This window comes from Odocoileus virginianus, chromosome 2, assembly GCF_023699985.2.
Source record: "Odocoileus virginianus isolate 20LAN1187 ecotype Illinois chromosome 2, Ovbor_1.2, whole genome shotgun sequence".
Lineage (NCBI taxonomy): Eukaryota > Metazoa > Chordata > Mammalia > Artiodactyla > Cervidae > Odocoileus > Odocoileus virginianus.
This window is the reverse complement of record NC_069675.1, coordinates 65480203-65506430: the sequence shown is the minus strand read 5'-3', so window position 1 is coordinate 65506430 and position 26228 is coordinate 65480203. Positions and strand designations below refer to the sequence as shown.

Genomic DNA, 26228 nt, shown 5'->3' with positions numbered 1-26228 from the left:
TTTTACTAGAGAGAAGAACTGTGAGCAGAAAATATTGGGGGTGGGGTGGAATCGGGAGGAAGGGCGGGACCACCGCTGTGTGTGCAGACAGATGCCAGCCCGGAGCTGCCATCCTGACTGCCACAGCAGCTCCTGAATAATGCACGCTCCTCTGAGCTGATTTTCCATGGGTTGTTTCTTTTTTTTTTTTAAAGAATCAACTGACTTCATTTCTGCAAGTTCAGGTGGGTCTCCCAGTGCATCCTAACCATCCATTTCTTGAGTGTTCAGCATCAGTTATCCACCAAGGATGCTTCCAGAGAGGTGCTCTGAGATGCTAACCCCTGGCAAGGGGTCAGAGCTTCTTCTTCCATCTCTTTCCACCTCTTCACTAGCCAATCACTGCTCTGCTGCCTACCCCGCCGCATCTCTGCACCTGAACAGGTGCCAAAGCAGGGATGTTAGAAACACACCAAGCGAGGATGGCTGTCAGTTATCCCAGAAATGTATAATGTGTGCACATGCCTTTTATTTTATTGCATAAGCTCATTAAACTGACAGTGGCCCGTAAACAGTGTTCTGATGATTGTCATCCCCATTTTATCATCAGGCAGGAGGGCTCCTGCCAGGCCTGCCCACAGTGTGCCTGCCGGAGCTACGACCATGGTCCTCTACTTCTTGGACACACAGTCTTTCCCTGCAGGATGCCACCCTTATGGAAGAAAAGAACTGGTCATCAATTATAAACATTCAGGATTTTATTCTCGAGTGTAAAAGCAGGAGGGATTGATGAAGAGGCAGACTCAGTAACTCTGAAGCAGAGAGGACAGCATAATTACTAATATGTCCAGAACTGACAATCCTCTGTGTCCAGAAGGCAAAATCTTGAAGGGAGGCTCTAGTGTCCCAGAGGGGAGGTTGAGAACAATTAGAGAAAGGGGAAAGGTCACACAAAGATGCAGCGTGACACAGTGGAAATCAAACAGGCCTGGGATGGGACACACTGGGCCAAGCTCTCATCACTTGGGAGCTGGGTAGTGACTGCTGTGATGAAATGATCCGCCTCAGGGAAGGTTTTTAAATGACCATTTAGTGATCCCTGCTCCGGTGCTGTCCTGAGCACCTGCATATTTAATGCTCAAAACAGCCCTACACAGGTAGCGGTGGAGGATGGAGAGGCACTGTATGGATTCACTCAGGAGGAGGCTGAGACACAGAGAGATTAGGTGACTCGCTGCAGCTAGTGAGCCCAGGCCTGCCACATGTCCATGTCACCACGCCACCACCTCTCCGTGCCACTGGCCGCCAGCTGTCCCTGCAGTGTATTCTGTGCCCTGCACACCGTGTGGACCGCTGGGTTCATCACCACCCCAAGGCGCACTTTCTCCCAAGCTCTAGGACCCTGCAGGGAGGGCCAGGTTGCCTGCCGTTTCTGGGTAGCCACAGGAAGACCGGGACACTGCCAACTGAGCTGCCGCAGGAACATCCTAACAGAGGCTCCCTAACACCCAGATGGAGCCTGAAAAGGCAGGTGCAGGGTGACTTCAACGAGGCCCTGGGAGGCATGTGAACCTGTTTTTAAACAAAAAGCTATGGTTTGTCCCTCCAGTTTCCGAAGGTCCAGCACTCACTCCACAGGCCAGATCAGGCATACAAAGCAGCTGGGTTCTCATCTCCACATGGGCCACTTGCCTGAACTCTAAGGTCACAAAGGCCAAGGGAAGCAGGCATAAGATGGAAAGCAGGGGTGGGGCTAGTTTACAGCAGAACACGATCCCCAAGGGAGTGGTGATCTAGATTCCCATGCAGCTGGTTGGGGCACAGCCTTCCCTTGCTCCCCACTTTCATCTCTGTCCCCCGTGTCCTCCACATGAGCCCAGAAGAGGCCCCACAGGGACCACATCTCCTCCCCATTCCCCTGCCTCCAACACTTCCCCAAAACTGATGCACATGACAAAGCAAGGACAAAAGGGGAAGAGCTTTTGGCCCAATGACTCTTTCAGAATGTAGCTTCCTCTGCACTGGGACCAAGGACACCTACTCCATCCCCAGCTCAGTTCTATGCAAGAAAGTCCACTTAGCTAGGAGGAAAAGGAAGATGACCTAAAACTATGAAATGCCAAATCTGTGACTGGCCACTAGGTTCAAACGTGACTCTTCGGAAGAGAAAAACAAGCAGTCTGAAAAGTACGACAGCTGGTAAAACCAGAAATTCCTTTTAATCTCATTTCATGGGCAACACTGATACACTGTAAGGCATGAAATTTTTATTTCATGTCAATTTCACTGGGATTTCACATGCAGATTAATTTGTTCATCCACATAAACATATACTGCTCTGACTCCTTGCCTCCTCCACAGCCACCCTCACTTAGTGTTATAGAAATCCTGCATCTCATTAAAGACACTTAAGATAACAGTGAGATCTGCTATTCCCTGACCCTGCCATGTTTTGAATTGCTGAGTGCATAATTAAATTCTACTGTCCTGGGAAGGAGGTAAATGGGCCAGGGTGGGAAGTGAACTGCTTAGGAACTCAGCTGGGCTCTGGGCTGGGCAGCTGAAGGCCCCCAGCCCCTACCTCCTTGTGGACGGAACCTGGTGTCTTGCTTCTAAGGGACAGACTACAGTTAAAGTGATGGGATGTCACTTTTGTGATTAGGTCACAAAAGACGGTGACATCCCTCTTTTGGGCTAGTATGCTTTGCTGAAGCACGCTGCCATGATGGGGAGCCTCACATGGCAAGGAACTGAGAGTGGGCTTCTGGTCCATAGCCTGTGATGGACCAAATTCTGCCAACAACCATGTCAGTGAACTTGGAAGAGGGTCCCCGACCTGAAACGTGCCCCAAGATATGTTTTGAGATACCTGCAGCCCCAGATGACACCTTGAACACTGCCTGTGAGAGACCCTAAAGGAAAGGACCCACCTTGGCCATGCCTGAATTCCTGAGCCACAGAAACTCTGAAATGATAAGCATTATTATTTTTTTGGCTGCACCTTGTGGCATGTGGGATCTTAGTTCCCTGACCAGGGATCGAACCCATGTCCCTTGCAGTGGAAGTGCAGAGTCTTAACCACTGGACCACCAGGGAAATCACAATAAACATTACTTTAAGGCACTAAATTTTGTGGCAATTTGTAATGTAGCAACAAACAATGAATGCGGGTACCCTTAGCTCCTGAAAAACCAACTTCACCAGGGTTTCTCACTCCCTGTGGAGTCAAAGGTAAATCCCCTGGGGTACTTAGTGGAAGAGCTATGCAAAGGCATCACAACTTTCCCAGCATGGAGCTCCAGAACCTCCACTGGACCCTTCATTCATGCTTTGCTGGCATCAAGATGTTGTTAGGTATGAGATTCCTAGGGCCCCAGTATAGAGAGGGAAGTTCTTAAGGGATACCTTCGGGAGGTGTTCCAATATTCATAGTTCAGCTCTTTTGTAGTTGTTCAGTCACTCAGTTGTGTCTGACTCTTTGCGACCCCATGCACTGAAGTACGCCAGGCTTCCCTGCCCTTTACCATCTCCTGGGGCTTGCTCAAACTGATGTCCGTTGCGTCAGTGATGCCATCTAACCATCTCACCCTCTGTTGTCCCCTTCTCCTCCTGCCTTCAATATTTCCCAGCATCAGGGTCTTTTCTAATGAGTTGGCTCTTGGCATCAGTTGGCCAGTGTATAGCAGCTTCAGCATCAGTCCTCCCAATGAATACTCAGGATTGATTTCCTTTAGGATTGACTGGTTTGATCTCCTGGCAGACCAGAGGACTCTCAAGAGTCTTCTCCAGCATCACAATTCAAAAGCATCGATTCTTCAGTGCTCAGCTTTCTTTGCGGTCCAACTCTCACATCCATACATGGCTATTGGAAAAACCACAGCTTTGACTATACAGACCTTTGTCAGCAAAGTAATGTCTCTGCTTTTAAATACATTCTCTAGGTTTGTCATAGCTTTTCTTTCAAGGAGCAAGCATCTTTTAATTTCATGGTTGCAGTCTAATTTCAACTCTTGAGGACTTCTTAATATGAATCACAATCCATGGAAAAATTGTTGCAGTGTCTCTCTTCTCCCATGTTTGGTGCATAACTAGTAAGTACCCTTCCATTCACAGAGAAGTTAATGCATTTCCTACAATGATGTCAGAGGGCTCTAAGGCCTGATTCACTTGCAGAAGTTCAGTTAAGAAAGATTGACCTAGATAACATCACAGACATCCCTCCATTCCATGAACACAAGGCCATTTGGCAGAGCACTTGTTCTCAATGTGGGCCTACTTAGGCCAATAAAAACATTCCCTTGTACCAACCATCACCTTGTTCTTGGTTGAATCTGTCAGGCCAGTTCAAGGTCTGCAGTTCACTCCCCATTTCTCAGAGGACCCTCTAGGTTTCTTAGCCATCTACTTCCATTAGCATCAGGTTTATAAGAAAAACATACATCTTCACAATTCTAGAGCACTTCCACTATCATTATAAATTGCAGGCTGTAGATCAGAATGGTGATCTCCTAAGTCAATTCTGCATTTTCCTGGCGATGTACTACAAGAATGCCCCAAAGGGTCTTTGCTGACAAACTGGGAAGCTAACTGGGGCAGGGAGTCACCAGGATGTAAAGGGCCACATTGTCTGGAGACCCCCAAAGGCTCAGTCTCTGCCTCTATTTTGCAGCCCAGAGTAGATGGAAGATCTTTCCCTCTTTGGCTCCATACAAACTCATGGACCGCTGCCATACTGGATGGGAAAGGACCACAGAGCTCCTCTGGTGATTAGTTCCTACACTATGGGCTGCTGGACTGTATTTCCAAGAGAAGTCTATGCATGCTCTGTGAATAAAGTCTATAAGAGTTGGGACTTCTCTGGTAGTCCAGTGGTTAAGAATCTGTCTTCCATGTAGGGGATGCAGGTTCTATCCCTGGTCAGGGAACCAAGATCCCACATGTCTTTGGGCAACTAAGCCCACAAGCCACAACTACTGAACCTGTGCACTCTGGAGCCCACACTCCACAAATAAAACCCAACACAGCCAAATAAATAAATATATTTTTAGAAAGTCTACAAGAGTCAGATAAGTTTGGCGCATGAGAAATACTGGAAAACTATTAGATTACTTTTTTGGTGATTCATCCTTGCACACTGAGACTTCCGCTAGCCCCTGTTTACCAAGCTTTGACCTTGCCCTGTAATCCTTCACATATAATGGGGACTCCATATTTAAGGGATATACTGAACCACCTAACATCCTACCACACAGGATTTTGTAGGACACAGATTTTAAAAAACCCTGCTTCCAGCTCCCTTATTTTAAGATGTGTAAACTGAGGCCCAGAACAATGAATGAATTGACCCGCCAAGGTCACGCTACTAGGTAGTGGCCAAGTTAAGATCTCCTAGAACTTACTGTTTCCTTAAAACACTAAGGCTTGGTTGTGGGTGGGGGGGTCACGGGGGTACTTTCAGATGGTTTACAGCAGCCCCAGTCCATACAGGGTTACTGGCCACTGCTTTCCAGTGCCCTTTATCAGCCTCTCCCTTCAAAACATTCCCACCAAACTCCCTATTATTTCTCTATGTCACTCAGTCTACACTTGATCTTAGCCAAAAGGCCAAGAAGTGATCTATGTTGCTAAATCTAACAGAAACTTTTCAGTCTTTATTTTCTTGTTAACTCTGTAGTAGTTAATATTGAAGGTCACACATATCATTAAATGTTTGGGTCTTTGCCCTTGACTTTGGTGAAATCACCCTAGCATGGCTCTCCTCTTCTTAAGCTATTTCTTGGTTTGGTTTTTCTTTTCTTTCTCCCATCTGAAATTCTGGTGTTCCCCTCCAAAATTCTCTCCTAAGCCATCCTCTTCTCAATCTTCCTTTTCTTTAGATTAGTTTACTTGTTTCTAAGGCTTCAATTTCCCATCTGTTTGCAAATGATCCCAACCCTAACCTTAACCTGATGAACATCTTCTTTTGAACGACCCCATGCGATGACCTTTTCAGCTGCCCTCTGCCTCTCTCACCTTGTCCAAGTCCGCTCACCCTTCCATGTTTCCCAACTCACCACCTACCATGTGCCCAAACCCAAGAGATATTCTCAAATCCTGCCTCCCCCTCCCCGACATCCAATCTCACTAAACCTAGTCCTGTCAATCCTTCTTACTTATCTCTTGACCTGGCTATTTCTCTCTATTCCCATCGTATCTTTGCTGGATTATTGTAGCCACCTCCTAGCTGACTTTATCCCTATCCAATCTCTCCTGCATGCTGCAGCTAGAATGATCATTCCAAACTGTAAATCTTTAACATGTTTCAACACTGCCCAAGTTCTCACAAAATAAAGTTGAAACTCCAAATCACTGCTTACCATCCTCGGTGACCCGGCACCATCTCTGGCTCCTCCCGACATATCCTCCAATTTTCAGCCACGTTCTGCCTGACCTGCTCTTTCTCCCTCTGGACCGCTGCAGGTGCTGCCCTCCCTCCCACCTGTCTGGAATGCACTCTCTTGTCTTCCCAGGCCCGGATATTTTCTCCTCTTCTAATCCTGACTTGGAAGGTACTTCCCCCAGAAGCCTTTCTTGACATCTAAGGCTTTTCTAATGTGCTCCCCTAGGACTCTGTACTGCCCCCCATCAGTGCAGTTTATGATCAGGCATTGGGAACTACTAGTCTATCTCCTCTACTGATTGTTAGCGGCAACGAAACCCAGGCCTCGTTTGTAGTTCTAACTTCAGCACCTGGCATGGTGACTAAACACGGTAGACATATACAATAAATGTCTGAATGAGTGGGTGGATGAGTAGGGGAGAAAGCAGGTGAGGCTTTCACGCGGTCAAAATCAGAGGAAACAATATCTCTTGCCAAGTGACAGGTGACACCAGCTCTAGGAAGTTGCAGAACTACAAGTTGGGTGAGGTGCCAAGGTGAGTCATACAGAGGAGATCAAACAAGTCACCAAAACTGAGAATGGGGAAAACAGGGAGCCTCTGGCTCAGGTTGTCCAGGGAGACATCTGGGATAGTCATCTTGTGTCTGTGGAGGCTTTGGGGCATTCTCTGTTGCAGTGAAAATACTCAGCTGAGTTTAAAACGCTGGAATGTTCCCCTTGTTCAGTGAGTCCTGGGGATGAACAATGCTTCCTTACATGGGAGGGAAGAGACTAAATCCTATCCAGTAGGACTGCCCAACTATAGCTCGGATGATCTATTCTCCCAGACCTGCACTGTCCAATATGGTAGCCACCAGACACAGGTGGCTATTGAGCACTTGAGATAAATCAGAATGGAGATACACTGTAAGTGTGCAATACACACAAGATTCCCAACACTGATACAGAATGTAAGATATCTCATCAGTAATTTTTTTTACATTGATTATATGTCAAAATGATACCCATGGATGGTGGTAGTACTGGTGGTTTAGTTGCTAAGTTGTATCTGACTCTTTGCGACCTCATGGACTATAGACCTTCAGGCTCCTCTATCCATGGGATTTTCCAGGCAAAATACTGGAGAAGGTTGCCGTTTTCTTCTCTAGGTGATTGGGTTAAAATAATATATATTATTAAAACTAATTTCACTTAAAATTTTACTTTTTAAAATGTGACTATTAGAAAATTTTAAATTACCTACGTGGCTTACATCTATTTCTATTTGACACCATTGTCCTAGGTCATTACTAAAGCTTGTATATAATGCAAATTAAAATTTCAACATTAGTGTCAGACAATAGTTTCTAGATAACTGGGTTCTTTCATGTGAGCAAAATAAAATTTTTAAAAATTATCAAGGCCCTTATTAGGCTTGCACCATTTTCATTTGCAGCAAAAATATATTTTAAGACTCTCATCATCTAGCATCATTGTTATTTCATCAAAGAAAGGGTGTTTAAATACTCAAAAGGCCACAACCTCAGAATAATTAAAAGCACTATGAATTGTAAAATTAAGCTTTGAGAAAATTTCCCTCAGCATCTCCTCCTTACCCCAACTCTACAGGTCAGATCTGCACAGATATATCAAATGGCATCTGAAAGTATAGTTCAAGCATTTGTCCCATTAAATAACAATGCACCTATGTCCACCCTCCACAGACAGTGTGGACACTAAACACAGGAGACATGACATCACCACACTTTGCTCTGGAACCAACATCCCCAACTCTATTCTTGGTGCTGCTGATATGAATGAGCTGGTATGGTTTTTCCAATCTCTAGCCCCAGTTTGGGCTTCCCTGGTAGCTCAGCTGGTAAAGAATCTGCCTACAATGCAGGAAACCCCAGTTCAATTCCTGAGTCCAGAAGATCTCTTAGAGAAGGGATAGGCTACACACTCCAGTATTCTTGGGCTTCCCTGACAGCTCAGATGGTAAAGAATCCACCTGCAATGCAGGAGACCTGGGTTCGATCCCTGGGTCGGAAAGATTCCCTGGAGGAGGGCATGGTAACCCAATCCAGTATCCTTGCCTGGAGAATCCCCATGGACAAAAGAGCCTGGCTGGCTACAGTCCATGGGGTTGCAAAGAGTGGGACATGACTAAACGACTGAGCACAGCAGAGCACAGCCCCAATTTATCTCCTCATGCATGGCTGCCACCCAAGCAATCACGCTCTATCTGGGCTCAAGACACACAGCTGACCTGCAGAATGCGGACACCTCTGGTCCCATTGAGACCTCCTAGAGAGGACCATGGCTTCACTCTGCACCACTGTGTTTTCCTAGACAACTAATTTTGGTCTTTTGTTGAGCGGCCCCTTGGAAGAGAATGGGATGCTGAGGTCTGGTGGAAACCACAGGGAAGCAGCAGCGACTTTTCTCCAAGAAGATCGGCTGTTCTCAGGAAGCTGCAAAGAGGCTTCTCTTGGGATGCTGCCAGGCCTCATGTCAGTTGGTACCAAGCACCACCCAGATGGTAACCGGGTGCACGCGTGTGTGTGCAGGGGAGCATGTTCTCAAAAGACAAATGCAGAGTCTAGCCAGGACCCGGAAGTGTGGAGGTGGGCCAAGGCTTATTTTTGAAATGTTTCCTGAAAAAGATTCCTCAGTGTCTGAGACTAGGGCTTCTCCAAGTCTTATTTTAGTCCTGCTTGAATCACATTACACAGTAGTAATAATAGATAACAGTGATGGAACCCTATGTCTCAGGTATTCTTCCAAGAGCTTTAAATCTGCACAACCATTCCCTGAGGAAAGTGCTCTGATTCCATTGTGGAGAAGACTGTGAGGTCACAGCCAGTAAGCAGCCACATCTCGATGTCACACCACATGGTCTGGCTCCCAACTCTGAGCTCTCATGCTCCACTAGAATGCCCCTTGATGGTCAGCCAGCTCACCCACTTGAAAACCTTTAGTTCATATTGACCTTTCTCTCTGTCTTTGCTCTTGAAGTCTGCATGCTGGAAGGTACTGGAAAGATGGAAAATCACAAGTCTGGCTGTCCAGAAGGAAGGATGTCTCCCCTTGATCTTCTCTGAGCTATTTCCTGGTATTTATCAGACAATCCAGCTAAAGGATCAGAGAAGAGTCATTCCTTCCCTTTACCTGAAGGGGGAAATGTTCCTCTAACTGAAGCAGTTAGTGACTCCAGGGATGTGGTCAGACCTAGTACAGTGAGATCTGGAATGATCTGCTTGAAGGCCAAGCATCCAACATCTCTTATTCTCCAAGGAACTCACAGTGGTGACCTCGTGGAACGTCTGAGCTGAGGAGGTAAAAAGCTAAGACTTCTCATGCCTGCCCGCACCCTTCTAGACAGTTGGTCCATCCCCAAGTTTGTCATGCACCAAATTCTACCTCCATCCCTTTATTCTCACTTCCATCTGCCCAAGCCTGGCCCACCTCCATGGTCTATGGGGCTGCAACAGCCTTCTGACTGTACCTCATCTCATTCCTTCCCCACAACCTTCCACATTAATCTTCCTCACATCCTGCTTCACATATCTAAGTCTCCCTACCTTTGGTAGTTACCCAAGCTAAACCTTGGCTGCATCCCAAAGCCCCCACCATTGTGTCAGCCCTGCCCGATAGTTCTCTCACCTGAGCCTTCTAGCCCTACTAACCCAGTCCACTCCTCCTTAGTCATAACTGCACCATGCCTCCCCATCCAGCCATCATCCTTTCTACAGCTGCCTCAGCACAACATTTGCACAACACTCAGCCTAGGTCAGTGCCTCCATTGCCCTTCTCACGGGATCCCTGGCCTCCCTCCCACTTCTGCACAGCTGTGCCATCTTCTCCATGGGTAGTGGCCACGTTTCTACTGCTTGATGTTCCCATGGGCCAGATAGTCAACTGACTGCAGTCACTTTCCTCCTCTCTCAACCGCGGATCACAGCAAAGTTGTTGTGAGGCTTAACTGAAAGAACATATATAAGGTGCCTACCACGTGTCAGGGGAATAGTTTGATCAATAAATGTTGGCTGATTATGGTCCTGGATTTATGTGCTAACATGGAGAATTCTTTGTTGAGTGAAGGTGGTTTTAAATTTCCCATGATTTGATTTTCTCCCTCTGCTCTGAGGATTCATTCCCACGCCTGCACTTGCAAACCGTGATGTTTTCAGATCGTTTGAGAATGAATCCAGTGGGGTGTTCTTTGAATCCATCAGTCATCAGTTGAGACTGATGAAGCATCTGAGTGTCAGGTACTCTGCAGGGCTCTGGAAGGGGTTGCAAAGGTAAGCCAACATGCCTGCTCAGGTCATTCAAGGAGGGGAGAGGGAGAGCTTGAAACTGGGGTGACGGGTGCTGCTCAGAGGTGAGCATGGGAGTGGGAGGTGCTGCCCTACTTAGCCTGAGGGGGCACAATGTCTCCCTGGAGTGGGGACCCCACCCACCCGGGTTCCTGAAAGGTGAGAGAGCATCCCGAGCAGAGAGGGTTGTGAAGATGAGAAGGCGAGAAGGCATGAACCCTCGTGCACAGTCAGGCAGCTGCAAGCCTGGGCCTGGCTGGGGTGGGCATGGCTCCAGGGGCGGGGTGAACTGGCAGCAGATCAGGGTTTTGGATGAGGCTCGATGAATCCGCCTATGGGACGCTGTCCGTGGAGGAGGCGTGGAGGGTGGATGGGTGTGGGACCACAGCCCAGTGGGAGCGGGGCTGGTAGAGGGGGCAGCAGTGAGCAGGGAGCAAAGTCAGAAGCCAAGAGCTATCCAGGAGGCAGACTCAACAAAGCAAAGGTGGGCGAGGAGGGGGGACACCAAAGGACTTGGCTTGAGTCACAGGGTGGGCAGTGGGCTTACCCTGAGATGGAGACATGAGAGCAGACCGAGTACTTGATATCTTGAGAGGCAGGCTCAGCAAGGCTCGGGGCAAGGGAAAAAAGGAAGTGTCCACTTAATGAATCAAGGAGGGACAGGGAGAAGCGGGAAAACAGGAGAACAGAGGTAATGATATCTGATAGGACTGACTTCAGGGTCACTGGGAGGGTGAGGTGAGCGCAGGAGGTGAGAGCTGTTGGATACAATCCACTTCAGTCCAACGGAAGTGGCTCCTTTTACTGCATCCAGGACCCCCAGGACTCCACAAGGGGCCTCTGCTGATTGTGCCCCTCGCCAGCCCAGATGGAAGCCCGGCTGCTACATGATTCCACAGGTCCCCCAGCAGAGCCCTTCTTCTGTCACATCACACATTCCTCAGTGAGTTTTCCTGGCACCCTGGGGCCCAGGGCTCATGTCACTTCATCCCACCGTCTGTCACCAGGACCACACGGGTGGCCTCCTTCCCACGGCTTCTCCCACCCACAGCTGTCATCTCCTCTCTGCTCTTTTCAGCTCTTGTCAAACACATTTTGTGCTTCCTGGCCCCCAGCCCTGAAATCACTCCCTCTGCTGGCCTTGGCATCTCTCCCTAGGATCTGAAAAGTGCAAATTTTACCAGACGCGGCATTGCGATTGCCTCATGGCTTGTTTCACGTTCTCATTTTCAAAGTAAGTCTGACATTCAGGCAAGTGAAGTGTTGGGTGCTGAGAGCCAAGGCTGAGGCAGGACGCTCTCTGCACAACTTCCCTGCCCCCGTCCCCTCTACCTCTGCCTACCTAACTCTTAGAGAACATGATGGGGAGCAGGTGCCAAGCCAGGATCTCTCCAAACTTACCCAGGTCGCCCCTTTCTCCTGGTTTCAGTCATCCTCTCTACACCCACCTCCTGGGCCTGCTTTTACCCACAGCTGCGGAGCAGTGAAAAGACCCCAGGGTCTGAGTGCCAATGCTGGTCCTTAGACTAATACCAGTTTGATTGCCCGTGACCACAGCTAATGGTCACCGCATGCTTACAAGGGGTTAAAGACTAGGCTTTGCATTTGACATGGATGGCTTTGCTTACCCCCACAGCAACCCTGGGTACCATTATTATTCTCATTTTAAAGATGAGGAAACTGAGGCTTAGGAGTTGAGTAACTCACACCAGGATCAGATGGTAAGTGACAAAGATGCTCTCTCTCCAAGCTCACATGGTGAGGAAACCTACCTACCACTTAGCCAACCAGTAGCCTTGCCTGGGCCTCTGTTTCATCCACTGAGAAGTGACAATGGCCCCTTCACCCAGAGGGTACTGAGGACATCAAGGGCAGGAGATATGAGAGGGCTTAGGAGAGTCTCCTATAAATATAAGATGTGATTATCCTTATCTGAGCGACTCACCACAAGGTTCAGCCTTTCACTTAGAAATTGTGGCAGGTGTCCTGAGATCCCCTGGGCCTCATCGAGCCAGTCCTGCCAGCCTTGTTTCTCTCTGCATTAGGGGCATCACACCACAAGTGTTCTTCAAAGTGTTAGTGGGTAATGGTAACGGAACATGCCAGCATCCTGGGTCTTAAACGGAAAGAAGCCACATGTTCCAACTTCCTATACTTAGACTGAAAAACGTGGGCAGATCAGTTTGCAGTTTGCAGTCAAGTTGCCATCCACGTGACATGTCAACTCCAGGGGCAAACAGTTTTGTTGTCATTGTGTTTAAGAGACCCTGAGATGTTCAAATAAGTGCAAAGACGGTGTTAAACCAGCTTACATTTGAATCTTCAGATGGGAGGGAGTCTGGTCACCTCCACTGCGGGGAAGGCACGAGAGGGAGGGGGAAGTCGTGCAAGGAAATGGCCATGGCAGCAAATAAAAAGGATGGTTCTATGGGTTCTGTGGGACCCTTGCCTCCTATGTGTGAGGAGGATTAATCTAGGGCCTTGCGGAGCAAGGAGGTGCTGCTGAGTCAGAGGACGCCCTGCATCTGGAAATTGCCTCCAACCTGAGCCACTTTCTAAGTCACTTCCAGCATGTACTGGCAGAGTATCTTCCACCAGCAGCAGAGCTAGAGGTAACCTTATTCACAATCTCTGAGCTACTTCTCACTTCTTGTGTGTGTGTGTGTGTTTGCACTCAGTTGTTCAGTCATGTCCAACTCTGCAACCCCACGGACTGTAGTCCACCAGGCTCCTCTGTCCATGGGATTTCCCAGGCAAGAATACTGGATTTCCCAGGCCATTTCCTCCTCCAGGGGATCTTCCTGATCCAGGGATCAAACCCATGTCTCCAGTATCAACAGGCAGATTCACACTGCATCACCTGGGAAGCTCTTTTACTTCTTACAGGTGAAGAAACATACCCAGAGAGCTGAGGAGTTGGGAAGTAACTTAGATGAAACTCACCTCTTCTCATGCTCAGTCCAGATGTTTCCCCCATTTTATCACCCTGCCCGGATACAGGACAAAATGCCAGAGACTAATCAGAAGAGGAGCAGATTACTGAGGACAGACTAAGAGCCAGGCTTTGTGTTTGGTTCCTGGGCAAAGAGCATAGCAAGATGAACAGGGAAGGTGCAAGACCCCTGATCAAGTATGCAGTTAGCTAATATGCTTAGGAAAAGGTACTCCACTTCACTGATTAGCAGGGAAAGGCAGACTTAAACCACAATGATATACCACTGCTCAGGCTCTAGAACTAACATGAAAGAGACAGACAATAGCAAACAACCAGCAACAAAGCTGCAGAGCCGCTGGAATTCTTGCATTGCTGCTGGGGTGGAAATGGTACGACCGCTTCCTTAGATGTTTGACAATATCTAGAAAAGCTGCCAGGGACACACCCTGCAGAAACCTATACGCCTGTTAAATACAAGGTTACTCATAGGCTCTCTATCAGAAGAATCTCACACTGGAAAAACCCTAAATAAACATTAACAGTAGACTAGATATACAAATTGTAACACTTTCCTCCAAAGGAATACTATACAGCAATGAGAATGAACAACTGTCTTGCAAAATGTGACTGGAATTCACACGTCTCTTCCACCTCACCTCCGAGTAAACTCCCGGGTCTAAGACCCAACACCCTACCCTGAGGATGTCAGAGCCTCAGAGCTAAGATCCCACACTGCGCTCCACCACCTTGGGCAGGCTCCCGATTCAGACTGAGCTTGGTCCCCCCACCAGTAGGGGCTCTCAGAATATTGTGCTGCCCAGGGATGTGTTGCCTAGGGCATCTCTCAGGATTGCTATGACGATAAGTTAGGGCCAGTGAGAAAGTGAAAGCGGTCCAATGTTTACTGAATTAACTATAAGGGAAATCTGTCTGAAACTCATGGAGAAGGCCAGAATTGGGGTGTGGGGGGTGAGGGAAGAGCCTGCAGGGGCAGCAGGCAAGAGACATGGGGCCAGAGAGGAAGGAATCCTGGCCCGGAGGCGCCTGCTGTCTCAGCCTCTGTGGTCTTTCTTCCCCCGGACCCTGGCGAGAACCCCTTCCCGGCCCTGTAGCTGGTTCTCATGGCAGCAGACACAGTTCTCCTGCTGAGATTCCAGGCTGTTGGGAAACTCCTGCCACTATTCTCTTCAAAGCTCTTTGAAACTCTGAAGTGCTCTGGAGTGAAGCGCTCTCAGAACTACTGTCACCAGGCTCACAAACTCCTGGGTTGAAAAATGGCGCACAGGAGCGACCAGAATGCAGTGGATGGGCAAGCCTGTTTGCAAAGCTACGTGCCTGTGATGGGTTTCCCCTCCCCACCCTCCACCTTGACGTGGAATCACCAGCCCTGTGCTGAGCTAGTGGAATCGCCTTGACTCTGAGGGAATATGAACATTTTTTATGCTTAGCCATTCCAACCATAAAGATTTTTATCCTATTACCGCTAAGTGATGAGTTCAAGAAGAGAAATGATGATCATCTTCGACAGCCATTCCAACCGAGTAAATACCAGGAGGGTGAAATGCAATCCTAGATGGGGCCACAGCCCCTTCATTTCCCAGGATGGAAAAGAGCAAAGGAAAAATGTCTTCCCAGTGAGATGTATCAAAGTGTGGAATTTTCCCTCCAGGCAAGTGATGGGCATCCCACTGTTCAAACCATTTAGCACCGCACTGGACAGAGCCCAGGAGGATATGCCGAGGGGAACACTCAGACCCAGCCTGGCCAGGGGGAGGTGAACTAATGAGGCTTCCCAGCTCTCACCAACACCACCCCCCACCAGCCCATAGCTTCTGGGTGCATCCACCCTGCCACCTGCTCCCCTGCAATCAAAGCAACCCCATAATAAGCATTGCCAGGCAACAGCAAAAATATACATGTGCTTAATCAAAATATTTCCCCCTTCTCAAGGGGTGTGCCTCCACTTAATGGCTTCCTGTCTGCCAGACGTTTTATGTGCTACTTGGATGATGGCAAATCCAGCTGTTGTCACCAGAAGGTGCTGACGGGTGGGGGGCGGCAGGCCTGGGAAATGGGGACTATTTGCTGGACCAGTCAATGCTTTCTAAATAGCGGAACTCCCCTGGGAAATCTTCTTAGACTCACCCCAGCTAGACACTGTCTTTTCCTCACGTTGAAATAGTTATTTATGGCACTCCACCCCCACCCCACCCCCAACACAGGCAGCCACATCTATTCATCCTTGTGACCACTAGAAATGAAGGCTCTCATCCACATTAACAGAACTATGGGCCTTAGGAGAGAATTCGGATGCTCTGATGAAGCGCCCATGTAGTCTTCACAAGAGACCAAGGCGGGTGGGAGAGCAGAGTGTATGTATGTATTTATATCTGAGAAAGAGAAGGTCAGCCATGGAAGAATGAACTCATCACGATTGTGTGGCACTCAGGGAATAAGAAAGCTTCGAGGTTACCAAGTTCAAGCACAGATGAGAAGACAAACTGACAGGGGCAAGGATGGGTGGAAGGCCATTGCTGGCCACCTAGGTCAACTCCTCTCACTGGGCTTGAATCAGGGATGGGACAATGGAGCAGAAGCAAAGACATGACTGAAGACCCAAGACAGTGGCTTTCTGTCTCAAGATTGTGAAAATGTCAAATGTTACATAAGGAATGGGGTGGGCAGGAAAAGGTTGATAACCTCAAAGGGTGAATGAATAGATTCACTGGAAACTGTAGTCACTCATTTCTAAACTATCCTCACCGCCTAACCCATGGACCCTAAGACTTCCATAAACCCTGGAATGGGGAGTACAAAACCTACCCCAGTCTTATCTCTTACTCTTCAACTTGGTCATTCCAGGCTACAGGTAAACCCCACTGCCTCCCACAAAATACCATGGACTCTATGGGAAAAAAGACCACGAGAAAGATGGTGATTCTGTTCAATTTCACAGAGGATCAAGCCCCTAGCCCCTCCAAGTCTTCTATCACATGATGCCCCAATAAGACTAGTTTGTCAGGAGTTCCATACTCCTGGTGCACTGGCTTTTCAACCAGCACAGCAGGCTATTGGTGAAACCCTCACAGCCTTCCTCCTTTCTCCCCTCCTCACTCTACCTGTGCCTCTGTGGATTCCTAAGCGATGCCCCCCAGTGCCCGCCCTCTCAGCAGCAAGCACCTGCTCTAATGCTCAGCTAATAGTTCTGGACCTCAGGCACTGTCCTAACGCATCCTATAACTCACAATGCAATTACTGTGGTAGGGAAATTGGAAGCAAATTTAATAAGCTCAGCCCCCTCCCACATGCCGTTTCTTCACTCCTCTCTTTTCAGTAATGAGAATTCTTTAAGGGAAAAGGCCTTTTTCCCTTTAACAGAGGCTATTCTCCTGATCCCTTATCTGAAGCCCATGAGGATAGGAGGATATGGAGAAGGGGACTTCCTCTAGCTCCTTTTGTCCTGTTCACTCGTAAGGCAGATAGGAAGAAAGCAATCAGTTTTCTTTCCAGATTTACTCTCCCTTTCATCTGCTCAGCTAACATTTATTGAATTCCTATCACACATCGCAGATTTCTCCCCCTAGAGGGCAACTGGTATCATAACTGGTTGAACCTTAGCTGCAAGGCATGATGGGAAAAGGGAGAGGTTAAACTGTGTCTATGGAGTCGGGGCCCCCAGGGTGGGCCAAGAGCTATAGTAGGAGCTTCTTGGTAAAGGTGATGCCAGTTGCCAACAGGATGGCAGCATATTGACCCTTGTGGTTGAAGAAACTGAGAGGAGGGGGCAGGAAGGAACCAGAGAAGCCAGAGTCTCCAAAGGAACTGAGACAGAGCCTGTCTCCTGGACAGAGGCAGAGGGCTGCAGCATGTAGGCAGGTAGGCATCTTTATTCCAGGGCCTACTGTCTACTCAAACCCAGGGCCTCTAGGCTGGACCCACCCACCAACCATGGACTTTATCTGATCCACAAAAGGAAGCCACAGCGCCAGCTGATGCTCTGTGGTTTGCAAATTTGAACAGGCATCAGAATCACTGGTGGTGTGTGTTGAGACACAGATCACCAGGCCCCACCCTAGAGCACCTCACTCAGTAGTTCTGGGGGGAAGCTTAGAATCTGCAATTCTAACTGGTGATGCCGATGCTGGTCTCCTGGTCTGGGAAACCACACTCTGAAAATTATTGTTCTAAGCCTTTGCTATTCGATGTGAGCCCTGGACCATCCATCAGCAGACGCTGGGAGTCTGACAGGAATGCAGACTCTCAGGCCCCACCGCAGACCTGCTGAATCAGTGTGACAAGAACCTCAGATGATTTAAGTTCAAGAAACACTTACCTGTGGTGGCAGTTCTCAATCCTGGCTGCTCGATAGAATCACTGGGGGAGCTCAGAAAAGAGATGCTTCAGCTGGTTGGAGTCTGGCATCAGCATTTTTTAAAAGTTTCCCAAGTAATTCTTAGGAGATGCCTGGATTGAGAACCGCTGGGACTCCCACTCATGGCTAACACTCCATATCCATTTTTCCAGCACTGAACTTATCCGTCATGACTGTGGGGAGGGTCGGGAGGAAGTACCTGAAAAGGCGAGTGTCTGGGACCACCCGGTTGCTGGCGATCCGCTCACTCTCCCGCTGGTTGAAAGCATACAGCTTATAGGGATCATCGCCGACACGCCACTTCTTGGCATTCAGATACCGCCGCTCATCAAACTGGTCCCATGGGTCATCCCAGTCACCATCCGAAATCTATGGAACATGAAGGGGAAGTTGGTGAGGATGGTTCCAGGCCCTCTCAGCTTCCTCTGTCAGTGCCCAGGGACCGGCAAGGTACAATGCAAAGATGGGAGCGGACGTAGGACATTAATAAAACCATCAGCAGTAATAATAAACAATGATGACGACAATGGCAGCTACCATTTAATAAGTGCTGTACTCATATACCAGGCACTGGGTTAGGACCTATACACACTTATCTCATGTAATTCTCATAATTTTAGGAAATGGATGTTGCTCGTATCCCCACTACACAGACAAGGAAGCCATCTCAACAGCACAAGCACCTTGCTCAAGATACCACAATTAGGAAGCAACAGGGCTGGGACTTGGATTCTAGAATACTAACCCCACAGGCCACCTCTCTGGGTTAATTTGAGACACATGATGGAAAGTGCCGGCACAACGGCTGACACATAGTAGGTATACACAATGACTGCCATTCCCTGCTCTGCCGAAGGAAGGCAGCAATGGAAAGCAAGCGATCCATCTATAACGGGGATGCTACCTGCTGAACAGACACCTTGTGTGTTCCTTCCTTCCTCCAACCCAGGAATCTATGTTTATTTTTAAGAAGCCTCCAAGGGGGAGCAAGTAACAACCCTCATCATATGAAGAGACAGCACTTTAGAATGTGTAAAGCGATTTCTGCATTCATCATCTCGATTCATTCTCACCAAGACCCTCTGCAGGGTAGGGAAGACAAAGTTTCAGAAAGGTGACTGGCTTGTCTGAGGTCCCCAGGTGGATGGTGGCAGAGCCCATACAGAGCTCTGTCTCTTGGACCCTCCAGTGCAGAGGAGGGAAGGGGATTCACACAGGGAGAAGCCAGTTCCTGCCCAGACCCTGGGCTGCCGCTCTGCCCTGCCCACCCAGCTCTGCACCCACCAGAAATTCCTCACAGCCAGTAGGGGGTGTGGGCTTCAGGGCCTCTGCAAGCTGGGTGCTTCCCTTGATAGTCACTGCCCAGTGGATGCTAGCACTGCCCCCGCTAGGGGAGAGGCAATCTGTATCAGCAAAGCTCAGACCTTTTAGGTTCATCAAAGCCAAAAGAACACTGCATCTGGAAAAACCTATTGACCAGGCTCTGACCTGGACCATGAGGGCTGGAGTCCCGGGACTGGCATAGTCACCAAGGATGAGATGTTCATTCATGTGTTCCTGACCCTTGGCCCTGTGCAAGTATCTGAAGCTGCCTGGGTACCACCCATCCCATCACTACCAGGATGCCCTTCTGTCCTCCAGGCACCTAACAGGAGAGCCCAGGGCAGGCACCGCAGATAGCAATGCAGGCACTCAGCCCACACTTGGCAGTTAAGGGGGGCCACTCATGCCCACGTGCACATTCATCTCAGGCACCCCTCCAGCTTATCAGGTAATTGATCTCTCCCTTTCACACTCTCTCTGTGTGTTATCTTCTTTTGAAACAGCGTTCTCCTGCTAATAGCACAAAATGAAGCATTGGAAACCAGTGATTTTTATCCAATAATTGATTTTATTAATGTCCTGTGATATTGCTGCTACATGGGGACATTGTGAGGGAGTTTGAAACCCCAGCCTGGGCTGTGCCATGCCATAGCCTGACAGCTGTCACCTGTGCTTGGAACATGACCTCAGGGCTACCCTGACATCTCACTCTTGCAGGAAGGGCCATGCAGCTGGCTCATGCCCAATGAATTAACTGCAAATCTCAAAATAATCTGTGAGCCCCTACAGTGCAGTGTACCAGGGAGGAGGAGATGCAGAGACGGCAGTCCCCTGCCCTTCAGCGGGTTGCAATGTTGCATGAAGATGTCTATAACAGAGGAGGGATAGGAATAGGAACAGTCTCCCAGAAGAAACATCAAATGAGTTAGGGCTTGAAGGATGTGCTGGGATTTTGCTTTGCTGAAGGGGAGATGGGAAGGAAAGTGTGTGCAGTGAAAATCCAGATAAGAGACATGACGGCTTAAAGCCTTCGGGGAATGGCTAGCTCAGGATTGGGGAAGCCAGGGCTGGGACTGCAAAGAAAGCATGAGTGAAAGAACATTCTGGAATGTAGATGACCCTGTATGAAGCAGGTCGGGGGAAACTGTCTGGCTAGATGTGTAGGAGGGAGGGGAGGGAAGAGAGCTCCGCAAGGAGACCAGCTGGGAGGTGACCTTAGCCCTTAAGCCTGGTGGGAAGGGAAGCCTGCTGGGGTCCAGGTGGATGGCTCCACCCACTGGCTGGAGAAGCCGCGGGTGGAGCAGGCCCTGTGGGGAGGCATGGGGGCTGGAGAGATGACACTTGACCTGCAGAGACAGCACTCGACCAACCTGGCTTCATCCCCACCCCCACTCTCTATTCACACCAGACCAGGCTCAAGGCCAAGAGAGCACAAGGCTCGGGGGGTTGCTCAGCCTGGCAATCGCCACCCTAGGGTAGCTAAGCACCCTTGGCATCCATGGAGATGAAGCCACAAGAACTGAGCTGGTTTCCAGAAATCCTAGAACCAGAGCAGCAGCCACGCTGGCAAGAGAAACTGTCTGAACAGTTAGTAGAGGTGTCCTTGCAGGGGACTGAAGAGACCACTCCCTCAGATGGTCACGAGCGTGGAGCAGGTTCACACTTCCCTGCACTGGATCCACTGTGGGGATCTCCCTGTACTGGGAGCCTGGTATTCCTATAATGAAGTCTGGGTGCATTAAGTAATGTGAGGCTGTGTTTAAGACAATGCTACCAGTTGAGTAGCAATTTGTTTTACAAAGTACCTTGCAGGTGCATGGCAGAGTCCCCCATTTGGATGAGGAGGGGTCAGCTTAGAGAGGTAAGGTGGCTCATCCATGCTGACAGCTGGTAAGTGAAGGGACCCCTGACAGGGTCTCCCCAGAGTGTCCCAGCACCATGGACAGAACAAAGGTTGTCCTCTCTGCTGAGGGTGAGTGAGCAGAGAAAGACCCCCTCTGGGGAGTGGGGTGGAGGACAAGCCCAGAGGAAGGACCCCAGCCCCTCTTGCCCTACTTGTCCCCGGAATAGAGTGACCACAGTTCTCCAAGGACTTCTGAAGGGGCAGTGACTTCACAGGCCTGTTTTGGGGGCTGATTTCCAAGCTCTTCAATCCATAAGTCCTGCGTCTGGTGTCTAAGGGCCCAGAAAGCTTCCGAACATGTATTTTCACCTTAACAAGCCTTCCTAGCCCAAGAAGTAGAATGCTGCTGCTCCAAACAAGGACACAGGAGCCCCAAGAGGGCCCACCCCAGAACTGCACCCACTCCCACATGGCTGCCCCCAAGCTGCCCTCACTCAACTTTCTGACCAAAATTCATTCGGTCTAGAGTGGGCGTGTTTCCAAAGAGGGGTATAAAGCCACAAACAGAAACAAAAATCATCTTTTAAACAAAAAATTTCTGACTAAGCCAGCCAACCCCCTGGCCAAGACCAGTGCTTAAATAACTTGGCACCAAAATCAAAAGCTCAAAAGCACATCTGTTAAGCTGCTTCCTGTCTTTCCTCCCACCAGGCTTCTGTGAGAAATCTGGAACCCCTTCCCTTCATCCTTCCCTGGCCTAGTTTCTCTCGCTCTGTTTTCCAGCTGATTATCTGGCTCAGGAATCACGGGGGTAGCCTTCCCTTCTGTTAGGTTCTGAGGCTGCCTCTATGTTCCACTAATGGTTTTGTCTCCCTCCCTTCTTTCCCAAGCTTGGCACTGCCAGTTTTCTCTTATTGCTCTAATTCTCTTCTTCAAATGACAAAATTTCTAGCCCTTGCTAAGGCTTCCATCCTACTCTGAACTGCGCCTGATCCTCAAGGAACATCTCAGAGTCACCCTGCGACAGCTAACACCTTGAGGGGCATCCACCATGTGTCCTAAACATTTACATTTAATCCTCACTATGATGTGTGCATTGTTTTAGTCCTGTCCGACTCTGCGACCCTATGGACTGTAGCCCACCAGGCTCCTCTGTCCATGGGATTCTCCAGGCAAGCATACTGAATTGGGTTGCCATGCCCTCCTTCAGGGATATTCCTGACCCAGGGATTGAATCCATGTCTCTTGAGTCTCCTGCATTGACAGGCAGGTTCTTTACCACTACGCCACCCGGGAAGTCCACAATCCTTACTGTAATGAATATCAATTCCCCATCTTGTAACCGGGAAAATTGAGGCACAGAGAGATTGAGTAACTTACCCAATGTCACACAGATAGGAAGTGTTAGAGCTAGGATTTGAACCCCAGGGTAGCCTGGCTTCAGTTCCATGTGTTCAATCATTAGGTGACTCTGCCTGGCTTCATCTTCACTGCCATTTTCTTGGGTCTTCAAAGACTGTCTGTGTGTTTCCCACCATTTTTCTAGGTCCAGTTCTTTCTTTTCTTAGAGATCTTCCTCCAAGCAAAGACATCTGTACACCCCTCTTAACATCCCCCTGCCTGCTCTTCACTCCCCCATCTGGGCAGCTGTTCTCCTCCCAACAGTGGCCTTGATCCTGACAGCCCAGGGCAAGAAAAGGGGGAGGTCTGCAGGCAGATTCCTGCAGGAAGATGGGAATGTGATAGAGTAGCACAGAGAAGGTCATCGTTGAAAAGAATGATAGAACTGATCATTTAAAGACAGAATAGGGACTTCCCTGGTGGCCCAGTGGTTAAGGGCTCCTCTTCCAGTCAAGGGGTGTGGGTTGATCCCTGGTCCAGAAGCTAAGATCCCATATGCCTCATGACCAAAAATCCAAAACACAAAACAGAAGCAATAGTGTAACAAACTCAATAAAGGCTTTAAAAACGGTCCACATCAAAAAAAAAATCTTAAAAAAAATAAAGATGATATAATTCATCTATCCAACCAATGTGTGAAACTCCAGTGTAACATTCAGCTGGATCCAATGCACATTCCTCCAGTTAGGAACACAGAGGCCCCAAGATGCCCACTCCAAGCTTCGAAGGACTATATATAACTTCTAGAAGTTTTCTTCTAATTTTGAACCAGAATTTGTCTCCTTGTAATATCTCCCTTTGGGAGCAGGTTTTTACCCCCAGGGATATTTGATGCAAATCTGACCTACCTTTCTCACATCCTTGAGATATTTAAGGACAACTATTGTGTCCTTCAGGTCTTCCAGCCCCCCATTACATGACTTGTATCTCAGAAAAAATGACCCAGAGGAGTGCAAAGATCTACCAAAGGATCAAGAGAACATGACTAAGTGAAGTCAGGTGGGATTCATCGAGGAATTCAAATACCCTGGAAAGCCTTCCATATGTGTGGAACAAGGGGAGAGGCATTGCTCATGACAGAGTCTAACTTCCATATGCAGATGGAAGCTGATCTGTGAAAGTGCTGTTACTCTGATAATGCCCGCTACTGGGCACATAAAACTACCCATCCCAGCTCCCCTGTCAGAACCCTAGAGGCAGGGGTCCCACAAATGACGTCTAACCCTTACAAGCCCAATATTCAACAGAAAATTGTACCCCCAGTCTCTCAATGAGGAAACAGGCACAGGGAGGATGAATAAGTTGCCCAAACTCACACAACTGAGAAGTGTGTCTCAAAGCCCACACACCCAGTTTTTTGGCCAGCCACGCAGTCTGGAGTTCCCATACCTCCCTGGACCCAGGGTACTTCCAGAACCACAGCCTCTGCTTCCCAGCACCACCCCGGGCACTGCCCCTGCCTTCCACCCACTGGAGCTGTCTGCTTCCAGCACCATGGCAGACCGAATGCCAGGACTTCCCTGCTAAACTACAGCCACATCTTGCATAATTAAAAACAAATGTGGTTTTTAATGCATTGCTGGGCTTTCTAGAAGGAAAATCTTCACCATGAGTTACGGGATGAGGCCAGGGATAATATAGGGTGGTGAAGCCAGAAGTGGGATAGATGACAGTAAGTAAAGACAACATGTGAGGCTGCCCCAGGGGTACTGGTCATTGAGAAAGTAAAGCCCACCTCCTAAAAGATGAAGACACTGAACCTGAGTCTTCCATAATTAAGGCTGAGTTGTTCAGTCACGTCTGACTCTGTGATCCCATGGACTGGTAGCCCACCAGGCTACTCTGTCTGTGGAATTTTAGGCAAAAATACTGGGTGGGTTGCCATTTCCTCTTCCAGGGGATTTTCCTGACCCAGGGATGAAACCTGCCTCTCCTGTGTCTCCTGCATTGTGGGCAGATTCTCTACCTGCTGAGCCATCAGGGAAGCCCAGTTAAGGACAAGAACAGGGACTAAATGGTCCCAGATCAGCTGTGAGCTGGCTCACAGCAAAGGCAAACACAAACCTTATCTGGAGGAAAGCAGCCCCAGGGCAGGCCCCTAGGAGTCCCACAAAGCCACCAAAAGATGAATTCACAATAAAAAATGATCAGACACACAAGGAAACAAGTCACTATAAGGGAGAGTCAGTGAAAACTATAAAGAACATATTCTGATCCTCCAAGAAATTCAGACACAGAAATTACAGTTACAGAATGAAGCATATGCAGCTTGAAATGTGGAATGAAAAACTAGCAAAGAACAAAAGTTCTTTGAAAAAGAATCAAACAAACTTTCTAGAAACAAAAAATGTATATATTAATGATTGAAAGTCAAACAAATGCTTACAATCTTCATAGCATTTTCACAAGAACGTCTCATTTATATTATCCCTACTTAGTCAGCAGGCCATTTTGCAGATTGGAAAACTGAGGCTCACAATAGCAAAAGAACTTGCTTGAGACCACATAGATAGAGAGCTCACAACTGAGACTCTAACCCAAGACTTCTGATCTCAAAACCGGTGTTCCTTCCCCATCACCAGATGTGTCACTCATTCACAGGGACACTTTGCTCCCCCTGCTAGGCAGTCACAAGAATACAGGAGAATCTGCCCACCTCTGTACTAGTCTATTGTCAACCCATCTAGGGAGTGACCTTAATTTTCCAGAGGGCCAGTCAAGAAAGGATAGCATGATCCCACATCAGACCAACACTGCGAGGTAAGCCCGAGTTAGCAAGGGTGGTCTGTGAGAGGAGTGACCGCCAGTAACAGACTCCCCACAGTGTGCAGGACCAGCTCAAACAAAGAGGGAGGGACAAGCCAGCCCCTCGTTCACCCCACCTGGGTTCACGACACAGGGAAGAGCTGTAAAATCCTTTCCCCTCATCTGGGGACAGCACATCAATTATGGATTATTAGATAAGATCTCCATTTTAATATTTCCACCATGTATTATCACCTCTCCCTCTCACTGGAATTCTGTCTGGGGAGTTATTTAACTGATGTGCAGAAATCTAAATTTAATTTATTATGATCTAACTCACTTTAGAAGCCAAATTACCCTGCACTGGAGAAGGATCAAGTCAATATCCCACTTGGCTTTCTATTTATCTTCTGCACGGTTTTCTCTTCTCTTTAGAATTCATTTTATCTCGGGTGCTGGTAATAAATTTAAATTTTCCTCAGAATTAGGCAATTGCTCCTTCAATGTTGTAGTTTAATGGTTAGTATTAATTATATGAAAGTCACTCTTAGAGAATTTGGTAGATGGAATGGACATATAATAGAGGAGGAAAGGGCAATTTCTCAGACCAAATGAGGTAGCAGATCATTCAGTAGGGTGAGTTTACTTTTCTATTCTACCTCCTCCTGTCTCTTCTCCCCACTTTCTTTCTTACTCCCTCAAGAACCAGGTGCCAAGGAATGGGGTCTTCTGTGGCTTCTCTGAGCTGCTGGGAGGTCTGATGGCCTGGCCCCATATCAAGACCTCTCTCTATTGCTGGATTCAGTTTTGTTTGGTCTCTGACCAGAGCCACCATCGCCTAGATCTCTCCTTCCCACCACTGCCCCAAATTACACACTCACCACATCACAGCTTTGGGAGGTGCTATGAGCCTTCTGGAAGAAGACAAGTTCTGATAATTATTATAATT

The 26228-nt window shown here is 48.4% G+C and overlaps 1 protein-coding gene and 1 non-coding gene across 4 annotated transcripts in view; both read right to left on the bottom strand.

Annotated features, from left to right (window-relative positions):
- Positions 1 to 26228, bottom strand: part of GALNT14 (polypeptide N-acetylgalactosaminyltransferase 14) — a 229851-nt gene that overhangs the window by 58696 nt on the left and 144927 nt on the right. For all 3 annotated transcript variants that reach the window (XM_070480760.1, XM_020877825.2, XM_020877829.2), the window contains exon 2: positions 18167 to 18336. In XM_070480760.1, the coding sequence (XP_070336861.1) occupies positions 18167 to 18336 (170 nt within the window). The remainder of the gene's footprint in view (positions 1 to 18166; positions 18337 to 26228) is intronic.
- On the bottom strand, positions 3003 to 3075 carry TRNAG-UCC (transfer RNA glycine (anticodon UCC)). Its single transcript has one exon. It is a non-coding gene; the product is annotated as a tRNA-Gly (tRNA).